We start from the raw sequence: 14,442 nt of genomic DNA on the forward strand, positions 1-14,442 counted from the left end.
TCTCTGCCAATCACTGTTAGAATACGATATTATCGGATGGGGCAGTGCAAATAAAAATATACTAAATCCACTAATTAAAACTCAAAAAGCCATAATGAAAATTATACTGAAAGTTCCTGTAAGAACTAGCACTGACGAAATCTTCACCAATCTTAACATCATGTCAATTAAACAACTATATTCTAAAACTATACTCATTTAAATTCATAAGAACAAAACCCAAAAAATAACAACAAACACGTACAATAGAAACACTAGATCTCATGGTCAAAAACTTATCCAACAAATAACTACAAATACAACTTTTGGGCAAAAAAGCTTCTTATATCATAGTTTTAAACTCTACAATAAAATACCACTCTCACTCAAAAAACTCAACATTATAACATTTAAATCTCAAATAAAAAGCTGGATATTTAATATATGGAGATCTGAAATAGAAAATATACTGATATCAAACACAGACTAAAACCGAATCTACTAAACTGAACTATAAAAAAAAACACTATCTTACTTATTTTAAAATTATGAAAAAAAAAAAAAATTATACTACATGATATATGTTTATAATTAAATTAATATGTTACTTTGTTGTAATATTAATTTCTTATAATTAAATCATAATATGTAAATGAAATCCTCAGCACTGGAGATCCCAATGAGGATATCATTATCTCTATAGGTATGTTTAAGAAAAGAAGACAATAAATTATTATTATCATTATAGTACCTATTCGGTGATTACTGACTCGATGTTTAAGATATTTTTAAGGGTGCCTAGAACAAAAGAAAAGCTACTGATTTTTGCTACAACTTTAGATATATGTTCTTTCCGGTTTATATTTGCATCTAGTTATATTCCCAGCAGTGAACAAGTTTGGGAAGTTTCAATATGATTGTTATTAAAGTTATCATTTATGTTTATAGGTGTAGCTTGTACTGGACAAAATTTTAGAAGTTCAGTTTTGTTTGTGTTAAGTGACAGATTTTGTGATAAGAGCCAGTTTGCTATTGATTGACAAGTCTCGTTAATATGTTTATTAAACTCGTCAACGTCTCCAGTACATTCAAATAACAGAGCAGTGTCATCAGCAAACATTGAACATTCTGTGCCAGCAATTATTGGAAGTTCGTTTAAGTACACAAGGAAGAGGAGAGGCCCAAGAATCCTTCCTTGTGGCACGCCCTTGTTTATGGTTCTCCATTGTGATGCTACCATGTACTGAGTTTTTACTGTGCTCAACCCAGAAATGCCACTATTCAATTTTGAGTACGAGTATGACTGTGTATGTTAGCTGGTTTTTTTTTAATACAAGTTAGTTCAATTTCCTACCTAACCGTCTACTAACTGCGAGCGGTAGGTTATGGACATCGGCACAATCTATCTTCTTCTATATAAATAAAAATGTTTGTTTATTTAAAATCTTAAATCTTCGAAAGTTCATTCGAATAAGCTTGTTTTTATATACTTATATAATTTAGATGTCACCTGTGACAGGTAAAAAGAGCGCCATCTGTTGGATGTAAAAGCAACACGCGCTGTCGTTTCTCTATCTGCACAGACAGTCATAAATATATTTATCAGAAGGGGAAAATCAAACACAGATTCAGAACCTAAAAAGCATTTGATTTTAAATTGAATTTTATTTTAATTGAGATTTTATTTATTAATGTTAAAAATGTACATTATTTCCTGAATCTTTATCAACCAATCTGTCCCTGTCAGCCATCTGTCAGTTGTAACCGTTTAAATTTACCACCTTTTTGCATTGTTTACATTGTCTCTGATTGTATTAGCAAAATATTATTTATTAATTTAAATAATCTGTCTATGAGAGTGGTTTACAGGATGACAGGATGTTTACAGGTTAATTTGTGGTGGTGTCAGTGTTGCCAACGAAGGCGATTTATCGCCATTTAAGCTACTCAGAACGAGAATCGGCGACGAAAAAATCTAAAAGGCGACTGGTCGCCGATTAGGCTACCTCAGATTCCGATTAGGCTACCTCAGATTTTTTTTTCGAATAATAAAAGGGGGAGTCAAGCTCACGTACAATATCTGTGGGGAATATGTGGGCAGAATTTATTTTATAGAAATTCGGCTACTAAATGTTTAAAAAACGGCGACATTAGGCCAAGACCTGTTGGCAACCAGTGTTACCGAAGCTCCCGATTTTTCGGGAGATCTACCGATTTTTCACTTCATCTCCCGATCTACCGAAATGGCACCAAAATCTACCGATTTTTCGGTGTTCTCAGCGATTTATCGTTTCTCGTCGATTCTTTGTTTATGGTCCGCACAACAGGCAAATAATTGTCTATGGTACCGAGTTGCGGCAGTCTGTATCTGGCTTCACTGTGTGCGCTTTACTACGTTTACATACAATATGCATACAATCATTCTTGTCGGCCGTCGGCCGCCCATGCGCCGACTTCTTTTCCCGCTTTCTATGTGGAAGGACCCTATTGATTGGTATTATTTTTATGCTTTCCGGCAGCACATTATTATTTTTTATTCCTTATAGTTATGATATTGTTTTGTAATATGTTTTCATTATCATTATTATTTTGGTAACACATTGTTTATTATTTATTTTTTTTGTATAAATATTATTGTTTTTGATATCTTTGTTTTACTTTGTACATCGTACAAAAAAAAGGATTGTTGAGCAGTGATAGAAATGCGGAGTTGTATACTGCGCTCACAGCTTTTTGGGATAATTTTTGAAGGATTCTTCCCAGATAAGAGATTCTACTGCCCAATTGTCTTTTGTATACACTCAGCATGCTTGTAAAGGTTTAATTTTAATCTAATATAACTCCATTTATAACAATTTCTGTATAATTTCATTAACAATTTTAATTTGGCCCATGCACTTTCTTTTTGTTTTTGATGATTCAACTGAGATATTTGTAGGTATTTCTTAATAAAGGATTAAGGATTACTAAACAGTGTACCTACCGTTATCAAGCATCTGTCGCCAGGTGACAGGTGTTTTGAAAAAGCCCATGAGGTGGTTGATTGGTTCCTAAATAAAATTAATTCATAAATTTTTTTGTTTCATTTAATTGTACACATCCCGATGACGAAGGTCGTTACTTGTATGCAGGGGGGTATAACTCCGATACTTTTTTGGTTTTTGATGACGTCAGTTCCAGACTATCCAATGAAAAGCCATCCTGGTTTGATCTCTCACTCTCTCCCGTGTAACAGAGAGAGAGAGGCTACGCTCCATTTCCCCCGGAAACAATGTGACCAATGTGACGCCATTATTACGTCATGGTTGCGTCCTTCTGACAGATTCAGATTGTTTGCGTGGTTTATTTATGTTGTTTGCTTTCGTGAATTCATGAGTTGTTGTTGTGTGAAAATGTCTAAAATTATGAAGCTGTGTTGTGTGTACAGACAGACAGACCACTCGTCATAAATACCCGAAATACGGAAGTTACAAAAGTACAAAAGAAACAAAAATGCCAAATGGATCCCTTCGAAGATGCGCACTGCTGACTTTAAATCTACCCGGCATCGGTAGTTATGCAGATTTAAGACAGTATCGGACATCGGACCCGTTATGACGAAAATACAGGTGTGAATATCCCTTTGTTTGTCTTCAGTGTTCCATGTAATGTGTAACTTAATTTCACCTAAGAATTGAATAACTTCATGACTAAATCCTCAAATTGAAATATTTAATAATTTAAAACAATATTAGCGACTCAAATGAATATTTAAACCAGAAAAAGCTTCAGTCGCAGACTTCGTAAACATTTAAAATGTGTTTTGTGCTTATAAATTTATTTGTTTCTTTCTGTTATCTTACTGAAATAAAATAAAAAATACTTTACAACATCTAACAAAGTTTTTCATTTTTCTGATTAACAGAGAAATGTTAACATTCAATGCTGTCGTAGAAAAACGTTTTTCCTTAGTGGAATTCAAATTTCAAGTAATTTTGAGTTATTTTACGACGGCCTCGGGACGACAGATTTTCAACTTACAAAGCGCCGTCCTGAGAAAATGTGCCGTAAGGAAAGATACCTTATAGATCATTTTCGCAGGACCGCACTTTGTGAGTTAGAGCCTTGTCGTCCTGAGAGAATCTGTTAACATTTCTAAAATTTATTTTTAAAATAATATTTTAGGCTGATTAATAGCACAATATTATCTATCCTAGGTGCCTACCTAGGGAAGATCATATTGTCTATGGCCGCGCTTTTTTTTTTTGTTTCCTCTACTTTGCTGAGTGGTTTGTTTATGCCTCAATTCTGGATGTGACGTCATTAGTGGACAAAATTTCTCCCTACTAAAGGCCGAAGTTATCAATCTAGTGATTGGTTTATTTATGCTTGTATGCATAAATAAACCAATCACCTTGTATGAATGTCGCTCACTTTTAAAAGTAAGTAGGTATTACATGATTTTTGACGTCTCGCAAAGTGACAGGTGACAGTCCAAGGTCGATGTTTCACAAAAATTTGCGCCGAGTTGCCAGACGTAAAATAAGTCCCCGTTAAACGTTAGGGCAAATTGCGTTATTCCACGGGCAAAATCTACAATAATCATATTGACGGCGCTGCTTATGGGTTTTTTCGTTAGTTGTTAAGGTTATGCTTCGGAATAATAAAAGGGATTCGTATTATTGACAAAGGAGAAATTTTGTTAAAATAATTCTAGTGATCTCCCGATTTCTAAGAAAATCTCCCGATTTCTCACGATTTCTCCCGATTTTTAGGCGTAAATTCTCCCGATTTTGAATTTTTGAGTTCGGGAACACTGTTGGCAACACTGGGTGGTGTATTTTCTGTTGTGTGTCTATAGTCCTGTATTCTGTCAAAAGTTGCTACCAGTTACGACTTTTGAAGTTCACGTATTTATTTATTTTTACTCAACCAGAAAACCTGAGTAAAACTAAGGAATATATATATATATAGTTGACAGTGCCTTTAAAATCATCTTCAGTTATTTCATGGGACTAATAAATTACATTTAATCTATAGAAAACAATTCTTCAAGCCACATTCACTACTGTCATGGCTTCTATAGAGTTAGATCCTTCTATCAAGCAAGCCTTGCGCCATTTGCATTCAAGCGCTCGAGATTCTACTGAACAAGTTAGATTACTTTTAGACGAAGTACTACGGCATACATATGGCTCCTCGAAAACAATGGCAAATGTTCTACCTAAAAAGTATCTGGCAGAAGAGCGAAACGATAATTACCAAAGCAAGAAGCTTAAAAGTGAGAGTTCCTCCAAGAGCTCTAAGACTGTTCCTGTCCCCACCCAGAGTCCACAGCAGATACAGATACCAGAGCGACTGGATGAAGACGGCAACAGTATAGATAATGAACTGACTTTAGAAATGTTAGAAGAGGACTTAACGTGTGCCGTTTGCAGACAAATTGCAGTTCAGGCCGGCAATCGACTGGTTGAATGTGCCGCTTGCTGTGCCTTATATCATCAGGTGATTACCAAATCAAATATTATCCTACTTTGGCATCTGAATTCGATGTATAAGCAAACATGATGTAAATTTTAGTTTTCTATTTATTACTATATAGATCTGAACGTGAGAATGTTATTTATACAAAAGATATGGGTAAAGCAGTTGAATTCCGCTTGCGCTTTAAAAAAACAACACTTGATTTCAACTTAAATATCTAATGGAGACAACTATTTAAGTCAGGGGGTTTAAGTAAACATGCATAAAATGGGGTTTTAGGCTGTTATTTTGGGTTATTTTAATAATTTATGCGTATTTCCTAACCTTCAAACTTAACTTGGATGAACTTTGATGCATCTTTTACCATCTCCCCTGGAATAAATAGTTGTTTTTTGTAGTAATTAAGTTGAAACCAAGTGTTATTTATAATTTTTTTTTGCATGTTGAGTGTGAATCGGAATTTGACAACTTTCATCAAAAGATGTTTTGTCTATTGTTTAGAATTTTAATTCCAGTCGTTAAAAATAATAATATTCATTGGTTAATTTTTTTAGGATTGCCATAAGCCGGTAATATCGGAGACCGATATGGAGGCGGGATGGCAGTGCGCCAGTTGTCTGATCGCCACCCACGGGTTTGCTGCGGGGAATCTGGGCAGTAAATCAGGATCCTCGACTCCGGCTAAATCCTCTCCTGGAAAGTCGTCATCTTCAAAACTGGCAGCTCAATCCAATACTCCTTCAAAAGTGGTCACTCCAAACATCAATATAATATCTGCCGATAAGAGGCTCCAAATAATGAAAAAGAAAGCAGCCAAGCAACAAGAAAACAAAAGGAAACACTCTAAATGATTATTAGAGACTTCGTACATTTACACAAAACACCCGCACTGAAAATATTTTCCATCGGCCACGCAAAGCAAAAACACTGGCCACTCCCCAATGTTTTAATGTTTTGTGTAAATGTAAAAAAAATAAAACATTTTGTGAGCCGGAAGCCATCCGAAAAGATATCAGTTCTTTTAACTCATTTAAAAATTATATTTCATCGGAATTTGGAGGAATTGGGATTTTTTCTGCATTCAACATTCATTTTTGCTTGATTGGTCCTTAAAATATTATTATACAGTTGTAGTTAAATAAATAATTTTAAGCTATTTTATTATGAATAAAGTTTGCAAACAATATTATTAGTTAATTGTAAAACTATGCCCATCTTTATCTTGGTGGGTAGGGATGCTCAAAGACAATCTGTTCAAAGACGGTCCACATCGCACAGGTACCAATTTACTCCCATTTTACATCCCAGCAATACTTTCAATACATATATATATATATTATACAATATATACAGGGTGTCGGGGTCAAAGTGCGGTAACTTCGGGAAGTGATTCTACATGATGGGAGGAGCAAAAAAGATAAATAACTTTTTCCGAAATTCCAACCTTTTTTTCCATACAAAAAGACATACCTACTAAAAATCCTTAGTGGAAGTACACACTTACCCGATAAATTCGCTGTGTGCTTGTCGGGCGCGAGACTGGTGACGTTACTTATTGTTCGCCAGTGACGCGTAAACCGAGAGTTCAAAGTTATAACAATGCGCTTCAAATCATCTGTTTTATGATGTTTTAAACCAAACTCGAAGAACAAAGAGAACTGCACTAAAATATTCATACGAATTTACACTTTTAACGATAAAAAATATTAATAACTTATTAAACACTTAACTAATGTCATCGCTTTTTTACTAATTTAACAGATTTTCAAAATGTCCACCTTCAGCTTGCATGCAAGTATGTAAACGTAAAGTGATATTATTTACAACTTGTACGTTGCTACGTATTTCATCTGCAGCTTCGTGAATACGTAACCAGAGTTCTTCGACAGTATTTACTTCTTTGGCGTAAACTTTTTCCTTCATCGCACCCCAAAAGAAAAAAGTCTAATGGCGTCAAGTAAATGTGGATTAAAAATCCTTATCTATTTCATGGCATGAAACGATCATTTAAGTAATCAGCTTTCAGAAGAATGAATGAATGACTCTCTTGTTACGTAATGGGCGGCCTTCAGGCCCTCTAACCCATTATCGAGTTATCTAACCCACATGTATAGTGAGTACATGTGAGGTATTTGTTTATAATATTTCTTTAAAGTACACAAATCACAGCTGTTCTGTTACCAGCTGTAAAGCGCAGGAAGGGGGGGTAGAGGGTGTTAGTTCTAGGATCGGCCGATCGATTTCAAATGATCCAAAAGCAATAATAATGCAGAACGCACACGCCGGCCCAATTATTTGTTTGTAGCTGAAAAGTACATCTAAAAGTTGAAATTTCACAAAAAGTTATTAATCTTTTTTACTTCTACCATCATGTAGAATCACCTCCCGAAGATACTGCACTTTCACCCCGGACACCCTGTATAGTATATTATACAATAATATTGTAAGAAACAAATATAGAATACTAAGAAAATAACAAAGAGATTACAGCGCCCCTGAGGTGATTTTTCACGAAAACGGCGCTATATAAATTAGACAAATATTATTAAAGATAAATAATAAACTAATTTTAGGTAAGGGGAGGGGAAGAGGAATATAGGATAAGGATAGGAGATGCTCCAGATATATTCCATATGTATAACATAACATTTATTTTCCACAAAAGTGTTGTTTGATTCTCTTGTTATACATTTCAAGTGATGACAACTGATGAGCACCAGTTAAATTATGAAAAAATGGGCTTGATGAACATTTTTTTTATCCTCAAAGTGAAAAAAAATTATATATTTTCTGTTTTTCTTTTTTGGAGTATCTCTTTTAGTGTTCTCTGATTTACATATACCCTTTGTGAGAGGTGCTAGTAAGTAATTATAATGGCAATATGTTTTTAATTTGTTACATGAAATTTTTATTTCACCCTGTGGTTTTTTTTCTTTTCTACACCTACATATTTATTTTCTCTCCGAAATCATTGACATGGGCATGCTGGCAGACTGCGGTTGGTTACTGGCTGGTTTTTTTCAGCCGCTGCTGATCATAAGGCTGATTATGTATAGGTGGAAGGGCATAAAGTAGTCCCAGAGAGAGCTCATATGCACATCATCGACGATCATCCTTTTCATACTTCTTGTATTACCAGAAAAAAATAGTTACTATAACGATGATGTCAAGAACAACTTCTCTCTGGGACTAAAATACCCATACGGGCCGGGTATGAATATTCATAAAAATAAATAATATCAGACGTGTCAGACTAACACGTCGGTAATTTAAGAGACAAAGAGCAAATTTCATGTTTCAGATATTTTAGGAGAAAATTGAATTGTTATTGGAGATAAACAGCAAAATAAAGTCATTACCTAAAAAGCTTCTTTTTTTTAAACGTTTGACAATTTTCCGCCATAAAATCTTTTCGGATGGGATTTCTAAATTAACTGAAGGGTATACAAACGATACCATAATCTCCTTTTTCATAGATGGCGCTAATTTAATTATTTTAGGAAAAAAACTTTGCAAGTTATGCTTTAAAATCATGAATTATTTACTAAAACACAAATAACTTTGTTTACATCACTTTATTTTATACAACCTCTACATGTTTCATGAACGAAGTTCACCCCATCAGGAGATGATCAGGAGTAAGTATACACTGAAGTCAAAAATTAAATATAGATTACAATTGGAAAGAAGAAGTGGAAGGAGGGGGGAGGGGTAAGAGTGGGCGGAGTTTATCAGAATTAGGAATTACAATATCGTTAGACGGGAAAGACCAGTTTAGTGAAAATATTTAAAAGAGGGTTTATATTTTTTTTTTGCATATTAATTATATCTTCTTTTATAGCTTACAACTCTAATGAAATAAAACAATAATATCTTTATTTATAACCACGGATTTATTTAATTTATTACGACCGACCAGTTTCGCTTGGCATAAGCATCATCAGGGTACAAAAATAAACTAATAAAAAAACACATAGTGTGTGCTCATAATATATAGAGTGAGACAACTTGCCATTTCAAAAACTGCACTAAATGAACGATTTTTTTAATAACTTGCTAGGTTAGTGTGGCACTTTTTTTTTACGGAATGAGGATTCGAAGTTAAATATTAAAAAAAATAATAACTCATCATTCTGGCAAAAAATACAAGATTTTCAACGACATTTGACTAAAATCATATTTTATTATTCTGGTCCGTCGTGAGTTGGCCTATCAGCCCTCCAAGGGATAACTTTGACTTTTGGAAAATTATAAACTCCTTTGAAACTACATTAATTTATTTGTAGCTAGTTGCTCGTCGGAAAGGATCGTGCACGAAGTTCTTTTTTAAAAATTTATTTCTGTGAAATATTCTATCTTATGCATTCAAATTCGACTCGTGCAGTGGAAACAATCGCTCGACGTCGGTAAATATACCTCGTTACCGGTAAATAACCGGTCTGGTTGGTTGCAGTCTGCTAGCGCACTCAATTTTTTTATTGCCCTTTGACAACAAATTGGAGGTCTTTAAATTGATAACAAGACAAAAAGGATCATGAAATTGAACACATATTATATATTTTTTTAAATCTTTCCACAATGTCGATCGATATTTTTTGTAATATTCAGTCCCTAATTCGAGTGTTCGATATTTCCACTTTGGAATAATATTAATTATTGAGGTTTTATTATGTTTATCTCCCATGGCAACACTTGTAGAAATTTACAAATGGCGTTGATTTAGTGTTTTAGTTGTTTTTCACATTGGGGTATGGTTTAATTTTCTGCCGGTAAGTTGCAATAATTCATTTTAATGATTCTCTTCTATATGTAATTACTTAAGCTTTAAATTCCCATTGCAAATATTTATCGCAAATAAGAGTTTTCACGGTCATGCTCTCCGGATATCATGCCGGCGATTTTAACTCGTCGTGCACCATATAGTTCCTTGTTACGTCTAGTTCAATTAATCTTTCGGTTTTTATCAGCAGTTAATGAGCTAAAATACAAAATATTCGCTCTAACAACGGTATTTATTTCTCAGTTAAGTTTCAAACTGCAAGTTTCGAAGTGCACTTTATAGGAATTTAACACCTGGTCGTTGCATCTGTGCATCCATGCAATTTGTAATGGAGGATGAATTACTTCGATATTTTGTCAATATCGAAATTTAGATCGTTCTCTGTGACTATTAACAGTGTACAGTCGGTTATTATACCAATTTATATTTCTAAATGTCATCAAAACTTTTATTTTCTCAAATACTCTTCAAATAATTTAACATGATAGACTGAGTTTATTAATTGACTAGTGTTACGCTATTGATTCTTAACGGGAATGAATTTTAGTATATTTTTGTTGTCTTTGTTTATTTAGGGATAGATAATACGTTATCTTAAATTAACAATACAAATTCTCCTACATTTTACTTTTACTTCAATATAGAACATTTACGAAGTAGGTAGGTGAAATATTATTTACTGAATTATTACACTCTTACTTTAATAATTTAACAATATATTTACAACTATACACTATATTATTGATATTTTTGTATTTATATTGTACTTCAGTAATACCATATAACTGATTATAAACAGTTTTCGATTTATTATTGTCTTGTGTTTAAAAGAATTTTGACATTCATCTCAATCATTATGTGCATAATAATTTATTTTCTATAAACAATTGAACTTTAGAGATGAAAACTTGAAGGTTATAAAATAAAGTGAGCTCCAAAGAATAAAGTTTTCACTAAATCGGCAATTATTTGATACTGTGAGTAATAAGTTTTTCAACACGAAAATTAACTATCATCAAACCGTGGAAGACATTTATTATATTATTATTTCATGGATTCCATTTTTTTTTTTCAGAGTATAAAATTGGATATTCTTTTGCAACATCACCAAGACAACACTCAAGTAGTTTATCAATAGTTTAGTAACCATGGGGATTCAAGATTTGCAAACACTGTATGAGACGGAGGGGGTAAATGTGGACCTCTTTCGCATCGGTAGAAACCACGCTGGGGGCTTCCGGCTCGTCCTTGACGCTGAAGGCTGCCTCGACAGACTCTATGGAGGATTCTTCTCAGGTAACATAAAAAAATAAGAATATAGGTACCTACTCGTAAGGTATAGAATACTACAAGAGACAAATTTAAAAAAAAAAATGGTTTTCATAGCGGAGATGTTCTAGAAAAAAAATTTAAAAAGAAAATAATTAACTTACTTAAGTTAATTAATTAAGTGGCATAATTAACGTAAGTAGCAACTAAATGCTTTGTAAATTACCCAACTTAAATGTCAGTGTAAATTATAAAATTAAAGTAAAATGAGAAATTTATAAAAAAATATGTATTTAGTGGTAAAATCGTGTATATTTTTTTAAAAGAAATATTGAAGACTTAACCAGCCGAGAAATTGAACATAAGACACCTGGGTGGGACCTAAACGCGATGCCAACTCAGCCACTGACCGGTCAATATTTCAGCAAAGTATTTATGTAGATTTCGTTTCATCAATAACACGGAATCTCTAAACATATCCAAATTTATTACCAAAATTTTGCAGTGTCTATTATAATTTGTTTTAAAATTGTCACAGAAAAATGGAGCATTTTGTGTATGTAGTATTATTTCTGGTCAGTACATATAATTTTATGATGTTCACATTTTAATTTCAAAATATTTTTTATCAGCTAGATAACAACAAGAAAAAACTATTTTAATAACCATAAATGGAAAATAATGCATTTCGGTTATATTATTATAGTTTTGTTTTTATTATATCGGTGACTGAATCCAATATTTTATATTTACTTATACATACGCCTAAAAGGGTTTTTTTTAAAAGGCTTAGTTATTTTATTAAAATTAATATCAACCATTTTAAGTTTGGCTCTTTTCTTCTCTTTTTTAACCCAAACTTTGAACTTAAGAGCCCAAAATAGTTCTTAGTTTGGGTTTAATTAAAAAAAACTATTTTAATATTAACCATGTCCCGCTTATCTGTAAATTTACCAAATAATGTAATATTATGTTGACTATCTGCTTATTGACATGGAAACAAACCCCAATCAGCTGTTGTACAATGTTATTTGAACACATTGTCCCTGACTTGATAGATGTGAAATTAATCTTCCAAGTTCTCTTTTACTTCATCTTCTCTTAATTAAATCTTTAAAAAACATGTCAAGAAAAATGATCTCATGGGGAGGGGGAGGGTACACAATAACATGCGTTATTGCCCATGAGCCAACAAGTAGTTCATGGAATATTTCAGTTTCAACATGCTTTAGAGAATGCTACATTTTAAACTTGAACTTAAAGTTACTAGATTTACTTGCACAACAAAATTACTAAATAGCAATATATTTTGGTGTCAGTATATACTTATTAATATTAGCTTAATCCACACTAAATTTTTCACAAAATTCACAACAAAGCACTATTCATCAACTTGATGAACATGGTGACAGTAGTTGAAAGGGACATTATAAACAAACAATGCAATCTACTTAAAATGTCAACATTATTGTACACAATGTAATTTAAATTATCTGATTGTGTTGATGAAAACTTAACTATTATTAGTAAAATACACATTCAATAGCACAATATATCAGGCCAACATAATTTGCCATAATGTTGATGATTGACAACTGATATATTTTTTAATACAAATCAATTATACATATTAATTATGAAGCATTGTCCGAAATCTAATCTGGAAGATATTTTTGTATACATTAGTTAGAATTTTCAACTTCTTTGTTGTCAGAGCACCCTTGAGATGATATTACGCAAAACTACATTATTAAGCGAGTGGTGAATAATTCCAGACTGGGCCTGCGGTGGCCAGTGGGCTCGCTGCGTGCAGTTCTTGTCCACGCTCAGCGGGGCTCTGGCGGAGCACCAGGTGTCCTTGTGCGTGTGCTTCAGTGGAGCCCACCCGGCGCCTACTCCAGGAGCCGCCCCTGCGCCCCCCGCACACTGGCTGCAGCAGCAAGCTATCAACAGACAAAGGATTAACAGTGTAAGTTAAAACAGGGGCTCCTACTGATAATAACATCACATCCAAAGTGGTAGATGCTCTCAGTATCGCGTTGGTGATAAGAAAGTCATTCAGAATCGAAACATTGCTTGAAATAATACCTTTAGACTTGTTTAATAACCAGATCTGAATGGCCAGGTACTTTCAAGTCTTCCTCTTCCACATCTCCTTTTCCTACCCACTTCCCTCAGCCCCTCAACATTCCCTGAAAATAGGGATTTCCCAATCCCACTGGCTCTGTGTAGTGAGGCAACAAACATCTCATGTTACATGATCCAAGTATCTACATCTTCTTCAGGTTTGGAAGCTTTCGTTGCTGTGGCAACACCAAGCTACTCACATTGTCTTTGAAATTTGTTCTTCGCATTCGAGTTTGACATTTCTGTTTTAAACAAACAAGGGAAAACAATAAAATTTGATTTATTTTATGTTTTTTTTTTAAATTTATAATTTGTTTATGTAAATTAGATTTTGTTATTTTTTTTTATTTTACCACAAATAAATGGCTTTTTTGATACAGAAGTTTGAAAAATACAAAACAATCGCATTTCCTTGTAAGCATTAAATAATAAAAAATATATAAAATTGTCTTAGAATATGATGTAGAATCATCTCCTTTCTGAAAGTACCACTAATTTCTGAACATTATTTGTTTAAAGTAAAAAATATGCACTTAAACCATTGTGCTTTTTTTAACTTGCTTTCATTTTCCTCTGAGCCATCATGGTATTGGCATTTAAAACCTTTGAGCAATTGCAGTGCCATTAATTATTTCTGTCTACTATTAAATTCAGACTGTACTTGCAATTGTCACTGGATTAAATGAGTATAAAATTAATTGCTCCATTTCCCCACCGTAAATACACTGTACATATGTGTAACTAGTCACATCATTAGATACATACATAGGTCTCTACATTGTCTCGTGTTGCTTGGTTAAACTGGTCACTGTGTAAGATTGGTA

General features: G+C 33.3%; 2 protein-coding genes across 3 annotated transcripts in view; both read left to right on the forward strand.

Moving 5' to 3' along the window:
* The first annotated feature begins 4,811 nt into the window (after positions 1-4,811).
* On the forward strand, positions 4,812-6,561 carry LOC149426970 (integrator complex subunit 12-like). Its single transcript, XM_089639318.1, has 2 exons — positions 4,812-5,463; positions 5,997-6,561. Exons 1-2 carry the CDS (start codon positions 5,032-5,034, stop codon positions 6,291-6,293), a joined length of 729 nt encoding a protein of 242 aa, XP_089495444.1. The 5' UTR covers positions 4,812-5,031; the 3' UTR covers positions 6,294-6,561.
* Positions 6,562-10,128: 3,567 nt separating this feature from the next.
* The window catches only part of LOC149426971 (constitutive coactivator of PPAR-gamma-like protein 1 homolog), a 29,474-nt gene continuing 25,160 nt past the window's right edge, over positions 10,129-14,442 (forward strand). For both annotated transcript variants that reach the window (XM_089634418.1, XM_089634426.1), the window contains exons 1-3: positions 10,129-10,211; positions 11,298-11,518; positions 13,267-13,460. In XM_089634418.1, coding sequence (XP_089490544.1) covers positions 11,371-11,518; positions 13,267-13,460 — 342 coding nt within the window. In that variant the 5' untranslated portion in view covers positions 10,129-10,211; positions 11,298-11,370. The remainder of the gene's footprint in view (positions 10,212-11,297; positions 11,519-13,266; positions 13,461-14,442) is intronic.

Source organism: Hesperophylax consimilis, chromosome 1, assembly GCF_061612785.1.
Source record: "Hesperophylax consimilis isolate HC1 chromosome 1, BYU_Hcon_1.0, whole genome shotgun sequence".
NCBI lineage: Eukaryota > Metazoa > Arthropoda > Insecta > Trichoptera > Limnephilidae > Hesperophylax > Hesperophylax consimilis.